Here is an 18,380-nt window from a genome sequence, read left to right as displayed (position 1 = left end):
AAGAAAACAAATAATTCTTGTTGAAAATAATGATATGTCAATGGGTGATCTTTCCTCAGGAAATCATATAGCTTCAGTGACTAAATCATAGTTATAACCTGGGCAGTTCCCCAATAGGTGTTTGTTCTAGTGTGACTTCTCATCACATGCCCTCCTGAAGTTCTCCAAAGTTCCCTGCAGGTGCTACTTTTGATTATACTTCATTAGAGTGCCAGACCTAGAGTTAACAAGACTCATCTTCCTGAGTTCAAATCTAGCCTCAGTCACTTTCTAACTGTATCCTGGGCAAGTCATTTAACCCTGCTTGCCTCATTTTCTTTTATACATATATATATATATATATATATATATATATATATATATATATATTTACATTTTTATTTATTTATAATTTTTCACAGTATATATGCATGAGTAATTTTTTTATAATATTATCCCTTGTATTCATTTTTCCAAATTATCCCCTCCCTCCCTCTACTCCCTCCCCTTGATGACATTGCCTCATTTTCTTCATCTGTTAAATGAGTTGGAGAAAAAATAGGCAGAACACTCCAGTCTCTTTGTCAACACCTCCTAAAAGAAGTGATGAAGAGTTGCACATTATTGCACAACAGCATCACTAACTCCCATCACAATTTTGTTACTTTGTTTTGCTTATAGTTCTCTGCATACAGTATCCAGTACCCTTTTCTACAACACTCAGCCAAAAGTTCATTATTCTAGCACCTATCACAGTGCCTGGCACATGGTGGACGCTTAATAAATAGGTTGATCTATTCTACCCCTCTTCTACAGCTATCAACTAACAGTGTTCTACAAGTAAAGGCTTCTCCCAGGGACCCATCCTTTAGTGGGTCTTCAGAAAGCCATTGTCCTAGCTGGAGACGTTTGTTTTCCTTGTATCTGATTCAAACACAGAGCCAAACAAGGGACCCACACTACATTTCTCCCTTACACTATGTAGATTCTGACAACTTTTGGCTCCACTAAAGTTTGTCTAATGATCAGAAACACATGGCCCTTCTTACATTCCAAGTATGGCTCTCTCTTTGATGCCAGCTTGTGTAAGGGTAGATTCAATAGTCGAATGTCCTCTCCTCACCTTCAGTACTTGGGCACTGTGCCTTCAGCTCATATGAACATATCTCCGAAACCTAAAGGCTATGTGGGGCTCTCAAATCTGCTCTCACTCTCATCCCACTAAGTAGTCCCTCAGGTTTGTGTATTTGTCTGAGGTTAATCAAAGTATTAGTCAAAATCTCCAGGGCTGCTTCTCTTGGTAGTCATAGAATGAGGGTAAGACAAATCTTTTTCCTCATTTTTCTGATGGGGAAGAGAAGTATTTACAATTCTTATGACATCTTGTATAGGGGATGTTTTGGAATTTTTAAAGTGTTTTTCATTATGTCATATATTATAAAGTTATTAAAATGTAATTTTAGAATTCGTTACATGAAAGCAGGAGAAAAATACATTAGTGGCATTATGTTTTTACATGGAAACTTAGCAAAAATCTTGCTCTGAGATGAACTGTTTGTCAGATGATCTAATTTCTTAGTGGGACAAAAATGCAGTCTATGAAATACATTTTATGAATTAAATCTAAAGCATAATCAGTTTAGAAAAGTATTCATTTTACAGCCTTCAAAGATCTTTAGCATCACTGAAAGTCATTATTGCTGTAGTGGAAAAGAGAGGACAGAGAGAAATAAGAGAAGGCAGAGGTTCACCAAACTATCACTGTTTTAGCTGGCCTACCTTTCATAGGAAATATCTGTGGAAAGACAAAAAATTGGCTCTCCCATTAAAATATTTTTGTTCTCTCCACAAATATTTCATTGAACTATGTGGTGAATTGAGTACTGTTCTCTATAAGAATTTACTCAACTTATTTTTTTAAATTTTTGGAGTCTTAAAAGAATAATGTGGCAGATACAGGATTGGAAAACTCCACGCCTGGTGAGTACTCTGCATTAAGCTTTGTTCATAAAAAAGATATGCCTTTACTTAGGTACTTCAAGCATCCATGCTTTCTAACAATAAAGCTTTCCATTCACCAACATAGCTCATGAGTTACTAGATCATCCTGGGGAGTGACTGTACTGAAAAACATCATGACTGGATAATCAGTTTTCTAATTTCGTGATTGTGTCAGTTCAGTCATGTTGAACTAACCCCATTTGGGGTTTTCTTGGCAAAGATAATGGAAAGGTTTGCAGATTCCTTCTCCAGCTTATTTTTCAGATGAGGAAACTGAGGCAAACAGGGTTAAGTGATTTACCCAGGGTTAGTCAGCTAGTTTGTCTGAGGTAAGATTTGAATTTACATTGGCCTGTAAAGGGCTGAAAATCTGAGATGTACTGAGTCCAACCAAGCACTTGAGGCTAATTACCAATTGGACGATACTCTATTAACACATGCTTAGAGGATGACCCTGTCCAATTATTTTGCGCTGGCTCCATCTGTGGGTGAGACAGAGAAGTGTGAGAGTTGAGAGGGTGGAGTAGGACAAGTGGGATCATTATTTGGAGGAGGAGAAAGAGAAAGGAGGTGTGGAGATTCCTATATCTAATCCTCTGACTACCATCCCAAAAGACCAAGAATAAAGACTTTTGCTTATCCTGACTCCCCTGAATCTAAGATATCCAGGGTACTGAATGGTCAAAACACAGGCCTAGCACTTTACCAACCTACTGTCAACCTGCTCTTTCTAATATCAGGCCTCTTGAATTAGCCAGGCTGATTCTCAGAAAATCCCCTACAAGGAGTTATCAGTATAGGAATTTACCAATTTAACTGTATGAAAATATTTCCTAACATAAATATGAATACAAGTATGATTTAGAAAAGTGAACTCTTCTTGGATTTCCCATACTTTTTTTTTATTCTGGGCCAAACTTAGTCATTGTAATTTCACAGAATTCTTTTTTCTTCCTTCCTTCCTTCCTTCCTTCCTTCCTTCCTTCCTTCCTTCCTTCCTTCCTTCCTTCCTTCCTTCCTTCCTTCCTTCCTTCCTTCCTTCCTTCCTTCCTTCCTTCCTTCCTTCCTTCCTTCCTTCCTTCCTTCCTTCCTTCCTTCCTTCCTTCCTTCCTTCCTTCCTTCCTTCCTTCCTTCCTTCCTTTCCTTCCTTTCTTCCTTCCTTCCTTCCTTCCTTCCTTCCTTCCTTCCTTCCTTCCTTCTTCCTTCCTTCCTTCCTTCCTTCCTTCCTTCCCTTCCCTCCCTCCCTCCCTCCCTCCCTCCCCTTCCTCTCTCCCTCCCTCCCTCCTTTCTTTCTTTCTTTCTTTCTTTCTTTCTTTCTTTCTTTCTTTCTTTCTTTCTTTCTTTCTTTCTTTCTTTCTTTCTTTCTTTCTTTCTTTCTTTCTTTCTTTCTTTCTTTCTTTCTTTCTTCCTTCCTTCCTTCCTTCCTTCCTTCCTTCCTTCCTTCCTTCCTTCCTTCCTTCCTTCCTTCCTTCCTTCCTTCCTTCCTTCCTTCCTTCCTTCCTTCCTTCCTTCCTTCCTTCCTTCCTTCCTTCCTTCCTTCCTTCCTTCCTTCTTTCTTCTTTCTTTCTTTCTTTCTTTCTTTCTTTCTTTCTTTCTTTCTTTCTTTCTTTCTTTCTTTCTTTCTTTCTTTCTTTCTTTCTTTCTTTCTCTTTCTTTCTTTCTTTCGCTGCTGCTGTTCTTTCCATTTATACTGTTAGTTATTATGTATGCTATTTTTTTCTGGTCCTGAGGAAGATGATAGCTGATGTTTTATATATATTTTTTACACACACATATACATACATACATATATATGTATATATAGAAGCAGAAAACACATTGCAGTGGAGAGAGATATACTAGGAATCATGACACCTGGATTTCAAACTTGGTTTTGCTGCTATGTGGGCTAGGACAAGGTACAGTGTTTGAGTTTCAGTCTCTTCACCAATCAAATGACAACATTAGACTAGATGATCACTGAAGTATTTAAGAATTTTAAAAATGACTATTTGAATATATAAAGAACATAAAAAGACCATATATGAAACAACATATACAATTTGTTGTGTTCATTTCTAGAAAATTAATTTTGGTTTGATCTTATCAAACCCACCTTGCTTTTTCTGTTTAGCTTTCTGAATTTCTTTCTATTTTCTTCTGTATATTTTGATGCTTCATTGACATACTTTTTTCTTTATTATCTACTCAGTGCTCTCTTTTCCTACACAATATAGTCTCTCCCACAATAATCATTTCCCTTATAACAAATAAGTATAATCAGTCAAAGCAAATTCATATATTGATCATGTCTGAGAGTATATATGTTATATATATATATATATATATATATATATATATATATATATATATATATATATATATATATATAAATACAATTCTCAATCATCTCTCTGCCAAGAAGTGAAGAAAAGCATAGGTTCATCACCAATATTCTGCTCATTGCATTGATTACTGTCCTTTAGTTTTCTAACTTCCTTTTTCTTTTCATATCATTGTAGTTACTGTAGATTTTCCCCAGTTTCTGCATATTTTCTAAGATGTTTTCCAATCCCAATTTTCTATCATTCTTGTGTTCTATTGTACTTTTCATTATTTTTGAGACATATGGAACTAAGAGAAAAATAATATGTCAATGGCCAGAAGAAATAATTTCAAATCTAAGCTCTTCAGCTTAATTTTTGAGTAGTGTTAAATAAATCATTTTAATTCTCTGGGTCACAGTTACTTTTACTAACAGGTGGGTGTTGAAGTAGCTAAATTTTAAGGTCTCTTTTTCTTCTAAACACTATAATCCCTCTTAGGAATTATTTTCAACAATCTGTAATATGAGAAAAAAATGTTATCTTTCCGGTTTTTATTCTTTCTGTTTTGTAAGAAGGATAAATCTCTTTATCTGGATATGAATTTCAGAAACTCTTAATCAATTTAGATAGAATGAGCTTTGAAGAATTCTTAAGTCTGTTCTTATGTTTAATACATGGGTAAGTTGTTAAGAGTTTCTTTAAAAGCTTGTCCATATTTAATTCAATATCTCTGTATTGTAACAGTGGACTTGGAACTGTAGCTTGTAGACTTCATATAAAAGCCATATGGAAAGGATTCAGAAATGATTGAGTTGCCTGGAAAGGAAACATTTAGCAGCTTTCTCCTACAGCAAGGTTTAAACCAACATTTTGCGGCATTTCATCCCAGAAGTTTGTTATATTATACATTTACATATGTATATATGGGTACAGATTTTGTTTTTCGTGAATTCCCAGGGGGTAGGCAATTGTGAAAGATTCCTCTTTTTCTGCTGCCAATCTACATACTTACTTCAGCTAGTAATTAGCAGGCTAGTTGTGGGATGGTGTAACTAAGAAATGGAGGAACTGCATCTGAACAAGATTCATCATCTCTGCTTGTGTGGCCATCAAATAAAATAGCATACAGCTGATTTTGATTCCATGCCACAGTGAAACCTACAGTAGTTTAATAAAACCTGATATCTTGGACTAGGTCATCCATTGTTGGAGGCCAAAGACTTTCTGTCTGGAGACATTTAGAAGTTTTGACGTTTGGGACAAGAGGAAAATCACCATTGACATTTCTAAATTAGAACTATGTGGATGACCATGTCTTCTTGTTAAATGACCAAAAGAATTCAAAAAGGGCACCTAAGAAAAACCCTAAATTTTTAGTTTTTTAACCCTTGTTTTCTGTTTTTATTAGATTTTACTTGTGGATATGTGTGTGACTCATGATCTTTATATTTAAAAACATAGACATTGTCAGTGATTAAAATTGTGTTACTTCCTCATGGCAAGGCAGACTGTATTTTACTAGGACTACAAATACATAGAATACTTTCCACTGCCTACACTATCTCTTCTATTGGAGGCTTTTTGGAGTTTTATACTCTACAGGATGCTTAATACAAATTTGTTGATTGATTTATGATACACTGGATTGGGGTAGGCTATGATGAGAAAAGCAAGTGGGTTGGAGCTGTGTATTAGTAGCCCTGAGGTTTTAAAATAACACAAGGAAAACGCCAATCCATTTCATAGATATGGTGTAGAGAATTTGTGGGAAAACATGGGCAAGAGTTGTATCTAGGAGGAGAAGGCATATAGAGACTATAATCTGTGTTAGTGGAGGGAGTATCTACCCTGATGAAACTGGATATTTTAGAGTTCCAGAGTTGGAAAGTGATTTCTTCTTTGACTTCCCAATTTGATTACTCGCCCACCCCCATGTGTGTGTCTGTCATTCTCTCCCATATTATACATATATTTTTCTATATTCTATATACATGGTTATTTACATATTACCTGCCCTTCTTTAGAATGTATACTTCCTGAAGGCAGGTATTGTGAATTTTTTTGTTTATTTTGCATTTATTTGTCTCTCTTGTGGTTAGCATAGTTCTTGGCATATTGTAGGCATTTATTAAATGCTTATTAACTTGCTGATTTCAGAAGTCATCTACCCGTATTTGAACATTCCTTTTATGCTATGCCTGCTAAGTAGGCATCTGAACTCCACTCAGAGATATCCCATGCTAACTTCATCTTGTTATAGTCCATTTGGCTTTGAACACTGTGATTGCTAGGACATTTTTATTAAACCAAGCTGAAATTTATCTCTCTGTAATTCCTACTCATTGCTCCTAGCTCTGTCTTCCGGCACCATAAAGAACATATAACATTTTTCTATTTGAAAACCTTGTAAATATTTGAGGCAGCCATATCTTTTGATCCCTAATCCCTGTGTCCCATTTGGCATACAGAAGTTATTAAGATAAATATTGGTTAATTGGTAAGCTATTAAAAACTCGTATGGTGGGGCATCTAGTTGATGCTCTATGCACCAGTCCTGAAGTCAGGATGACCTGAGTTCAGATCTGGTCTCAGACACTTAACACTTCCTAGCTGTGTGACCCTGGGAAAGTCATTTAACCCCCAATTGCCTCAGGAAAACAAAACAAAACAAAACAAAACAAAACAAAACTTATGGGTTGTCAAACCATTCAGACCCAATTTCTTTTAAGATGGCCTTGCTTGATTTATAATTAAGTCATAGGATTGATTATAATGTTTAGTGCTGAAGGAGACATTTGAAATCAAATTATTTCATTTTACAAGGAAACTGAGGCTGAGAGGTTAAAGAACTTTCCCAAGTCAGAGGAGATAGGTAGCAGAATCAGGATTTTAACCCAAGTTCTCTAAACCCTTCACAAATATCCAGGCAGAGACAAAACTGGTTCTCTCCCAGGTTTTTTTCAATCCACATTTTTATTCTCATTCATTCTTCTACAACTTCCTTCTCATAGATCTCTTCTTTCCTTTTTCATTTTCCTTTCCTTTTCTGTTCCAGTTCTCCCTTCATCCTTTTCACATTAATATCTTCATTTGTATGCATTTGTCATAGAGGTTGGAGGATTAGGAGAAGTCTACAATATGAGAGAAAAAGATTTTATGATATAATGAGCTCTAGGGACAATTGAGCTCTTCAGTCATGCCTCTGGTCACAAGCAGCCTGTGGCAGCAGAAAATGATGTCATGTCAGGGGAATATGTTTCCCAGGTTTATTAGCTAGAGGGCAAGTGACTGAATCCCCTCTCTGCTTAATAAGGAAGCAGAGGATTCTGGGAACTTTGATGAAAATTGGGGCATTCAATGGACAGATTGAAAACTTTCGTGGCAAATATATTGCTCTACACATAATAGATGCTCAATAGATATTTAATGGTGGTGATGAATTGTTAAAGCAGTAGAAAAAATGAAATTTGGCAGGATTTTCACTTTCATCAGCATTTTCATTGTAATGGCCATCTTGACCTTTTTTTTTTTTTTTTTTAAATCAACTAATCAGACACTTACTAGCTGTGTGATATTAAGCAACTTATTTCACTCTGGTTTCAGTTTCTTCAACTGTAAAATGGTCTGGAGAAGGAAATGGCAAACCACTCTAGTATCCTTGCCAAATGGGGTCATGAAGAATCGGCCAAGACTGAACCAATTCAACAGCAACAAGAAAAATCATCAAAAATTTCTTAAGGGCCTATTGGGTATCAGATACCTTAAGAACAAAAAGACAAAAAAGAAACAGCCTTTCCCCCAGAGAAAATTATATCTTTATATCCTAGAAAAAACTAGAACCTACCCTTTCATTGGCCATCTTCATCTATCTCCCCATACCATAGATCCTTTCTAATTCTCCATCTTCTATGACAGATGCATGCAAACGAAGATATTAATATATATTTTTGTGTGATTGAATGTGAAAAGTATGAAGGGAGGAGAGCTGGGACAGAAAAAGAAAGGAAAAGGAAAAAAAAACCGAACAAACCCAAGTAAATGTCAAATACAAAGTAAATCCAACAGTGGGAAAGGGAAAGACACTGACAAATGGGGAGATCACATAGGCAATTACATCTATCCTGTATAGTAAAATTTCTTAATGGGCATATAATTTAACCTTTCTAAACCTTCATTTCCTTTTTTTAAAATGAAGATGACAATATCTACCTCATAGGACTGCTGTGATCAAATGTGATAATATGTATAAAAGGCTGAATAAAGCCCTTTGCAATCTTAGAATGTTATATAAATACCAGCTATTGTTATCTTGATTTTTAAAACCGATGTACTACAAAATGGTAAGAAGTTGTGTTCTAATTCCATTTGTCTTTTCTTTTCTCTTCCTTCCCCTCCCTTCCTTCCTTCCTTCTTTCCTTCCTTCCTTCTTTCCTTCCTTCTTTCCTTCCTTCCACTGATGGCTATCTGGAAAAGGTTTCATTTAATTGGCTTACTCAATGGACCTTAGGATCACTCCTGTAAATCCAATTCTGAATAAAATTCACTTGATCTGATCATGTTATATTGTGAAAGACTAAGAAAAGTTTGTTTGTGAAATTAAAAATACACTCAGCACTTGTGGATTTGACTTTGATTACTCTTGGCAATTGGGACTTCTTGTTTTCAAGAAAAGACAGAGATTAGAAAGATATAGGAACTTTTGTGGGGATATTAAATAGTACTTAGAGAAAACACTTAAATGAGTTAACTGTGAACAAATTTGAAACACATGGATAAAGTTTTCTTTAGTGTGTATATGGTTTTAAAATGATTAAAAAATAAATCATAAAAGGTGTTTGAAGTTTTATGTAACTTGGAAACCTGTGAAAGAAAATAATAAAAAATTTGGGAAGAATTCTAAAAACAAAATGCAGTTTAATATTTAAAATACAAAGCTAGGAAATGTACTAGTTAGGTTAAGTTGCTAAAAGATTCTTTTAAGTAGTTTTTTTCAATCAATGACTGTTGAATAGATTGAATAATAATGAGCTTCTTATTAGAGAGACCAGTTAAAGAAAGAAACTATTCTATTTCCATGCATTAAATAATCCATTTACTCAAAAACATTTATTGAATTTTGATTCAAAATTTTGATTTTGATTTGAATTTGCACTGGAGCAGATTCAGAAATGATCAAAACATCTGTGATCTCTGATATCCAGGAAATTATTATAGGGTAGAACCAAGGAACCATATCTGTTGTACACATGAGTTTAAAAAAGTTAATCTTGTAATCATTTCATCTAAAAATATTTAGTTTTTTTACAATTATACCATCTCAGTGTGAGTATAAAGTCAACAGGGTGACATGACATCCCAAAAAGCTAATGTGATTTTAATTTGAGTTAAAAGAGACTTGATATCTTCAGCAGGAGGTGAATACTTTTCTTAAATATATCTAAGGTACATTGAATATTTGCGATATTATACAAGAAATCTCTTGTCATATAGAGTTTGAATTACCTGGTTTCTAGGGCTTTCTGGGCTTTCTTTTTTTCCATCTTGGAGAATGTTATTTCTAGAGAAACTACTTTTGCATGATAGAGGCTATTAAGACCTGCATTATTCTTACTTTCTGATCCTGACTTTCACAAAAAGTAACTTGATATTGCAATTAAGAAAGCTATTAGTGTAGTTTTTATGTAGTGTTGTGGTTGTCTTTTGTGATTGGGTAGTGTAGTGACTAGAGAACTGGCCTCATAGTTAGGAATATTACATGTTGGTGTGACTCTGAGCAAGTCACTTGCTTCTTACTGCTCTAAGCAACTCTCTAATTTACTAAAACCATGATGTAGAGAGGATAGCAACCTGTATTAGTCAAGGGAGTTTGATCATTTGAGAAATCTATAGACACATGAAGTCAGAAGTCCAGTAGGTATTCCTATCAGTGCCCAAGTTGGTAGACTAAATATCTTTAGTTTTTTTAAGATGCTTTCCGAAAACCATGTTTTGTGTTTATTGGTATTCTTCCTAAACTCCTACTTAAATACAACATAGTGCATTGGATCACAGAACTAGAGGAGAAAGGGATTTCAGAAGCCATGATGTCTAGGAAGTTAAATTTATAGTTATAAAAAATAAAAAAGCTTTAATAAAAAAATGAAGGAAAAAAGAAAAAGAAAAAAAGACTACTGAAGAACTGTTGCCTAATTTATTCTGGATACAATATTTTTGTTGACATTGACTTTTTTTTTGGCTCCCATGCCTCACTGTTTTTTCACAGTAATTAAAGGGTACTAGTGAAATAGATTTTTATTTAAACATAAGTGCTGGATGTTATTCTGACCACATTTTATGGTACTTTTCCAACCCATTATTCTCACACATTAAAACCTTTTAGGAACCTAATTTTGTCTTCCACTATACTAATTATTCATTCCAGTTTCCTATCATTTGCAATTTTGACAAATGTCATTAAATGAAGTCATTGCTAAAGATGCTGAATAGAATAAGACTAAGCATTGACCTCCTTAGCAAAACTAGGAACTTCCATCCCTGTTGATATTGATTTCTCAATTAATACCCTTGGAGTCTGGTAAGTTAACCAGTTCTTAAACTATATAACTATATTTTAATTACTTAGTTTTGTATCTATTTGTTCACAAGGATACATGAAGGATTTTTTCATATTTTTTAAAAATTCTGCCTTTGATGTTCCCAGCATTTTCCTGACCTATTAATTTATAAGATCTTGGGCAACAAAATTAATCTGGCATGATCTGATTTTTAAAAAATAATCCCTGTAATATTTATTTCTGTGCTCAAAAACCCATTATCCTACGACAACAGCTCATAGTGAGTAAGGCCATTCTTTTGCTTCTTTTCAACCCTTAAGCAGATGGTTCTAAATATTAGACATATACTATTATGTCATGAAATTTGCCAAGGATGACAACTAACTTGATTTATATATGATCAATATATACTGTGGCACTGTTTGAGAAGTGCAGAAGCTGAAACCCATATACAGTATCAATAACATGCTCTTTGACATAAAGAGCAATGATAGTTTTGAATGTCTTCTTTCCCATCAAGAACATTCAAAAAGTTTCATTCTATTTGTTTCTCTGCTTGCAGATACCCTTTTCATTAAATGACTCAATACTGCTATGCTTACTTCACCTCAGTGATTTCTATGATTAGCTCAGGGTCTGTAGCATGGTTTGTCCTTAAAGAACCAATGCTGACTTGCTGCTTTTCCAAGTATACATAGATCATCTGTTTAATAATTCTAACACTTCTCTATTCTAGACATTTTTCCAGGGATCAATAGTTTGAAGAATCCACCATCTTTTTTTCTGTTTCATTTTTGGTTTTGTAGTCTATATTGTCTAACATAGTATCTAGTATATAATAGGCACTTAATAAATATTTGTTAATTGAATGGTTCATCTTTTTTGTAAATAATTCTACATGCTGTGGAGCAATACAATAATAATAATGATAATAATAAATATTTAGATACAGCTTTAAGGTTTGCAAAGTACTTTACAAATATAACCTCATTTGAGCTTTATAACAATCTTGGAAGATGGGTGCCATTATTATTCCAATTTTACAGATGAGAAAAGTTGGATAGACAGGGTGACTTTCCTAAGGTCATACAGATAAATGTCTGAATCTGGTTTTGAACTAAGATCTTCTTAACTCTACTTTCTCCACAGTATTGCCTATCTGCCTCAGTCCTCTTATACTAATATAAGTATCTAAGTATAAAGTGTGCATCAGATTCCCAAAAATTCTTAAGATTTTCCTAACAGTAAATAAAACAGTTCCTAGAAAAGTAAAGATGGTTACTTTCTTTGCTGTAGTTAATATCCTCTAAATTCTCCCTATTATTAACCAAAAATTCTGCATCAAGATCCCTTTTTCATTTCACATGACACAGTGTCCCAGGATTATGGATGTAAAGCTGGGAGGAACTTTTTGTAGACCATCTAGTCAGGGTTCTCATTCTGCATGAGAACAACTAAATAGCCTTTTGCCCAAAACTATATTAGTTTTGAAAAAAAGAGGCTTTTCTGGATGTTTTGTGGTGTCACTTATGCCTTTTATCTTCTAAGAACCTTTAAATGGTAATTTCAATGAAAAGGAATGCCACTTGTTGAGGTTAAACTTTACTTGATTAGAGATTTTCTTCCTGCCAAAGTCATCCAGCTAGGAGTTCAAAAACTCACTAAGATTTGGCAGCTGAAATCTTCTTGGACCCTTTTTACTGCCAAAAACATCTGTTTGTACACTGTGCTTATTAGCAGTATGAAACAAGAACTATCAATACTGGAAATTCATCTGATTATTCATCTGTGCAACAGGCATCTTTGATGAGTTGGAATACTGATTAATTTCTAAATTTATTTTATTTTGGAAAATGTATTATTTGGGGGATTTACCATTTTTCAGAGCTAGTTTGATTAATGACCACCAGCTTTTTTATTCCAATGAAGTTATTTTGGTTGGAGGACTAGAAAACTAATGAGGCAGCTTGGAGAAGCAGTGGCTACATCACTGGATATCTTAAATTCAAATCCAGATTCAGGGAGTTATTAGCTGCTAGCAGTAGCTTTAACATTTTTTGTGCCACAGTTTTCTCATCTGTAAAAAAAAAAAGGGATGATAATGGCATTTATTATCCTATCCCTCTCCCCAGCTATATTGATGGGGTAAAATGAGGTATTTGTAAAGTGCTTTGTAAACTTTAAGGTACTATGAAATACTATTATTATTATTATTATTATTATTATTATTATTATTTATTCTATTCTCACTATCAGGTTTCTCATAAAGGTAGTATAGCTAGTCATAAGAGTATATTATTTTATGAAATGCTAACTAATTGCCTCCTAGAACACAGTATGGTGCAGTAACAGGTTGCGTTATCATTCATCCAAAAACCAGTCTAATTCAGTGTGGGAAAAATATCATCTTCAGAAAGTTGAAGATTTGTTTTGGTCAAAGCAAATCATGAAAACTAGCTATTGAGGTGAGGACCTAGGATGGCAGAGAACATACCCCAAATCAGTGAAATTACTGATCTTTTAGGGAATTAGAATCTTAAAGAAAAATTAACATTGCAGTGAAAAAATTCTATAACTGAGAGGATAGTTACATGACCTTCATTTGCTAATTAGCACACACTAGATTCTCTATGAAGCCTCCTAGGACTATGATAACACACATCCTTTGGACATTCTCTAAAATACTCACTTATATTATCTTCCATTGTTGCTGACTGTTTGGATTTTTTAAAAGGATGATTTCCACTGGATGTTGAATCTATTGTGTTTTGATGGTTAACTATTTCTGATTACATTGCATTTGATCTCATGGTCAAATTCTATAAAGTTAATGCAGTTGAAAATGTTTCCTTGACTTTTTTTTGTCCTCAAGGAGTTGGCATTTTAATGATTTAAATAATAATTCATATATATATAAGTATATACAAAACAGATACAAATACATTATAGAGGGAAAGGCATTAATCACTGAGGAGATGGAGAAAGGCCTCCTGCTGGAGACCACTTTTAACAGAATCTGAAAGGAAACAAGGGTTTCCAAAGGGCATGGGTGAGGAGATAGCATATTCAGGAATGGGGAGCTGTCAGTGAAAGGAGTATACTGTAAGAAATAGTGAGAAGACCCATTTTGGCTGTTTTGGAGAGTAATATAATATTTGTATACCCATATATTATAAATAACATACTTATATATTAAAAATTAAATGTAATTAAAACTGCATTCTCTAATACTGGATTCAAAACACACAGAAAAACCTCTTATAATACCCAAAAGGGACCAGGATTTAAAGGAATCTAAAAATTTTTATTAAGCATTTCATTTTGATGGGGAAAAGCTACTAATTTTAGAATAATTTCACCCTAAATTTTTACAGAAAAAAATAATTTTGGACATTTTACTCAAATTTGAATTAATTTTGTTTAGATAGTGACTTGTCCTGTGATTTCCATGGAATAGAGCTTTCTAGGATGAGGAAAGGATAATTTCTAAATGTAGTTTGATAACGTTTCTGCAACTTAGAGCTTTTTCCAGGTTAGTAAAATCAGTCATAGGAGGGACCTAAACTTATGTTCTTCGGATCTTGAAGGTGGCTCTCCATCCATTACCTCACAATTTTTTCTTTAAATACTGCTATATTTTCCTAAACTTTCCAATTTTATTATAGCAGGTAAAACTCAAAGGGGTGGAGAAATGTAGGGAGAGAAGGGAGGGATGTCCTGATAAATACCTGCATCATGACCTCATCTTTAAAGCAAGGACATATCAAAAATGAGGTAGATGTTATGTTATATGTTTGTGCTGTCTCTGTGTTACACAATTTGACAGTTTTGTTTAGTGTGAAACCAAAAGAACTCAGGCACTGAGTTATGGCTTCAGGGATGAATCACTTAGAAACTATAAACAAACAAATTAAAGAATTTCTTAATGAAGGAATTTCTTAAGAAATTGTTATTTAGCCAAAAAGGGGGAAAGATAAAGATTTGTTAAGGGCAATGTGATTAAGGATTTATGTTGTGTCTCCTGGAAGGTTAGAAGCTCAAGGATGTGGACTAATATAATTAAAATAAAAACCAAGCAATAACTAAGAATGGTTGGATTTCTAATGGACTGTAGTAGTATATGGTATACCTGTACTGTACTTCTGCATTGAGCATTAACTCTTCTCAAATGACACTGCATTGTCCTTATTGGGTTCAAATTTGGCGAGGGAGAGGATGCAAAGTAAAAAAGAAAACATTTTAGAATATCTATGGTTTTCATTTACTCTCTTCTGTTTGACATTTATGCTGGGAAAGGTAGTGGGAGTGTTATTTATCCTTCTTGTCAAACGGTTTTCCTTGATGTTTTCTAGGAGTTTATCTGCAAACATAGTTCCAAATTTTGTGACTAAGCAAAGACACCATACCTCTGTGTTATCAAAACCTAAATGCTATGTTTTTATGTTCTGTCTCTTTTTTAAGAAAAGGAAGTGCCAAACAAACCTTTGCGAGTTCGAGTCCGGTCTTCAGATGACAAACTCTCTGTTCAGTGGAAAGCACCACGTGCATCTGGCATAAAAAGTCCACGTAGATCCCAAGGTTTTCTCCTGGGCTATGGAGAAAGTGGCAGGAAGATGAATTATGTTCCTCTAACAAGGGATGAAAGAGCACATGAAATTAAAAAACTAGGTAAGTTTAGCTACAGCGTGTCTACACAATTGATCAGTATTGATTAATATTCTTTCTTCTATCATTCAGGGACTGGTTTACTTCAAGCAATCATCAATAATGAGAATAACTAAAGATACTTTTAAACATTAAAATTATACTGAATAAAACATCTTTCTTTTCTTATCCAATTAATTTGTTCACATACTATATTTACTTATATTTCCTCCTCTCCACACACATTTTTATCACATTTTTACAACAATGACAACAATAAATAAAATCTAAGAAAACTATTTCAGTTTCATAATTCCCTTTCATGTGTATTTATTTATTTTTCCTTCTTTTAAATAACAATCACTCTACCACAAAATGCTTTCCTACTTGGAATTAATTTTAGCCTTATTAGGGCAAATGTCTACCAGAGAAAGAAGATACTTTCACATTCAACTACTCATTTATTTTATAGGTCCTTACCTCTAATCTCTGACCCCAACACTAGACTGAAAAATTGTCTCTCAGAGGTCACCAGTGACCTACCTCCTGATTCAATAATCTTCTCTCTCGTTTACCCTTCTGCTTTACAACCTTTCAGCCAATCAATAAACATTTAGTAAGCACTTGCAATGTGCCAGGAACTGTGCTAAATATTGAATGCACTTGACACCATTAATCTTTTTGTTATTCTCTTTGATTTTTTTTAATATTACATTTTCTTTATTTTCTTCCTCCTTCTGGAACCAATTCTTCTTTTTTTAATCTGGTATTTCTTCCTGATCCCTAAATATTGATTTTCCTTAGGGTTTTGTACACGGTTTTCTTCTGTTGTCTCTCTAGCCACTTTACTATTATCATTCTCATCTACTCCCATAGCTTCAACTATAATTTCTTTGTAGATGAATTCCAGACATCTCTGAGCTTCAGAATCTAATTTCCGATCACTTACTAGACATGTTTGCCAGGATATCTTGTGGCCCCTCTGACTTGGTGTGCCCTAAGGTAGAATTTGCCATTTACCATATTTTCACTAATCTGCTTTTAATTTTCATTCTATTTCATAATAGTATCATTATTGACTTGTTTCTATGTTGAAACAATGGTGTCATCTAATTCCTTTTTTTGCCTAATGAACCACAAGTAATCTTTGTCTAATTTTGTCAAACTTTCTATGATAGCTATCAATATGTTTCTTTCTGACCATTACCATTACCACCACTCTAGAATAAACCCAAATTATTTTCTACTTAGTCCTTGAGTCCCCTGTGTCTCCATTATTCGATTTGTATTTCACTCCATTGCAAGATTATTCTTCCTTATGTTCAGTTCTGATCTTGATCTGTATTTGGTTGGACTGGCAAATTCACCATGTTATTTCATTCTTTCATAGATCTTGGGCACACAGTGAAAATAGATAATGATCTGATCCTAGAATAAATATAAGGAAGAAAGTTGAAAGGATTACATTTTACAAGTGGGAATACCCACATAAATAGAGGACAGTGCCTGAATCTGTGATTTTATTGCTATAGGGAACTTCTAGGAGAGGGAACTTTTATCATTGTAGACCTATATCTTCTCTATAACTTGTAACCTTTTAGATTTGCCTGTTTCACTGAGTGGTCAAGTGATTTATCCAAAGTGACAGTCAATATATTGACTTGAAGCCACGTCTTTCTGACTTTGAAGCTTGCTTTCTTAGCTTCTACAGGATACTTCTTACACAAATAGAGACAGAGCTTCACTTGACCTTCAAATCCTTCATTTGCAATGGGAAACGGGTTGCAGAAATGTCTTTTTGTTTTCTTGGTAGCCTCTGAGTCGGTGTATGTGGTCTCCTTGCAGTCTATGAACTCTCAGGGACAGAGCCAGCCTGTATATAGGCTGCTTTGACAAAGAGAAAAACTGAAGGTAAGTTTTTGTAAGTTGTTTTTGTTTAATCTGCAAATTGTTACATGTGACAGGTTTGATGCTTACTAAGATGGCTGTGTCCTAATAAATAAAAGTCAAATACAGAGAAATCTGAGCATCTTTTTAAAAATTTAGTATTTATTTCCCTTTTAGCCATATGTTGGCTTGGTCTTGGTGGTGACTCTATTTCTGAAATGCAGTTCACTTACATGCCTCAAATAGGAAGAGATCATTAAATGATAAATAAGGTCAGTTGTATCATACTTCTTCTAATTGAAGTTTCACTTCAGATTCCACAGAAATGGTTTTTAGTCACAGCAACTCTGAACAATATGAAGGATGGATGAACAGATGTATAGAGATGACTGCATGCGATAAGATCTATACATTTGGTCTTTTGCTAGTAATCACCTATATTGTATATAGAAAAAATGTTAGCATAGTAAAGTATGCAAAGCAATTAATGACTCATGCAATGGCTCATGGCTAGTAGCCATATCTGCGCTTGACTATATACATATACATATACATATACATATACATATACATATATATATACACACATCTGTGTTTGTTTGAAATTTGTTTACAAAATTATTGTAAAATGTTTTAAGAAAAGCAAATTGCAACTTTGAGTCACAGGCAAGCTCAGACTCTTCAGATTTGAGAACTGTCACTTATTCTTTATATTAGGAGAGTTTTCTTCTCTCAGCCCTCCTCCCTTACCAGAATTTTCATTTCTAGTTATTCCTGATGACAATTTTTCTCTTTTTGGGGGGTATAAACCCATGATTTCATCAATGTAGAGAATGGATGAGTAAACTCTCTCTTCTAATGTAGGTCAACAGCCATTCTACAAATTATGGGATTAAAGAGCTGCTTGGGGCACTGAAATATTAAATCAGTTGCCCTTGGCCACACATCTAGCATGTATCAGAGGCAGGACTTGAACGTAGAGCCTCCTGAAATCAGAAGCCAGTTCTTT

The 18,380-nt window shown here is 34.2% G+C and overlaps 1 protein-coding gene across 1 annotated transcript in view; it reads left to right on the top strand.

Moving 5' to 3' along the window:
• FNDC1 (fibronectin type III domain containing 1) overlaps window positions 1-18,380 on the top strand; it is a 116,571-nt gene that overhangs the window by 49,075 nt on the left and 49,116 nt on the right. Inside the window, 3 exon segments of the mRNA XM_074309402.1 lie at window positions 15,302-15,508; window positions 17,298-17,366; window positions 17,369-17,395. Of these exon segments, the coding sequence (XP_074165503.1) occupies window positions 15,302-15,508; window positions 17,298-17,366; window positions 17,369-17,395 (303 nt within the window).

Source organism: Sminthopsis crassicaudata, chromosome 4 (assembly GCF_048593235.1).
Source record: "Sminthopsis crassicaudata isolate SCR6 chromosome 4, ASM4859323v1, whole genome shotgun sequence".
NCBI classification, from domain to species: domain Eukaryota; kingdom Metazoa; phylum Chordata; class Mammalia; order Dasyuromorphia; family Dasyuridae; genus Sminthopsis; species Sminthopsis crassicaudata.
Note: the sequence above shows the minus strand (reverse complement) of the source record. Positions and strands in the feature narration are given on the sequence as shown.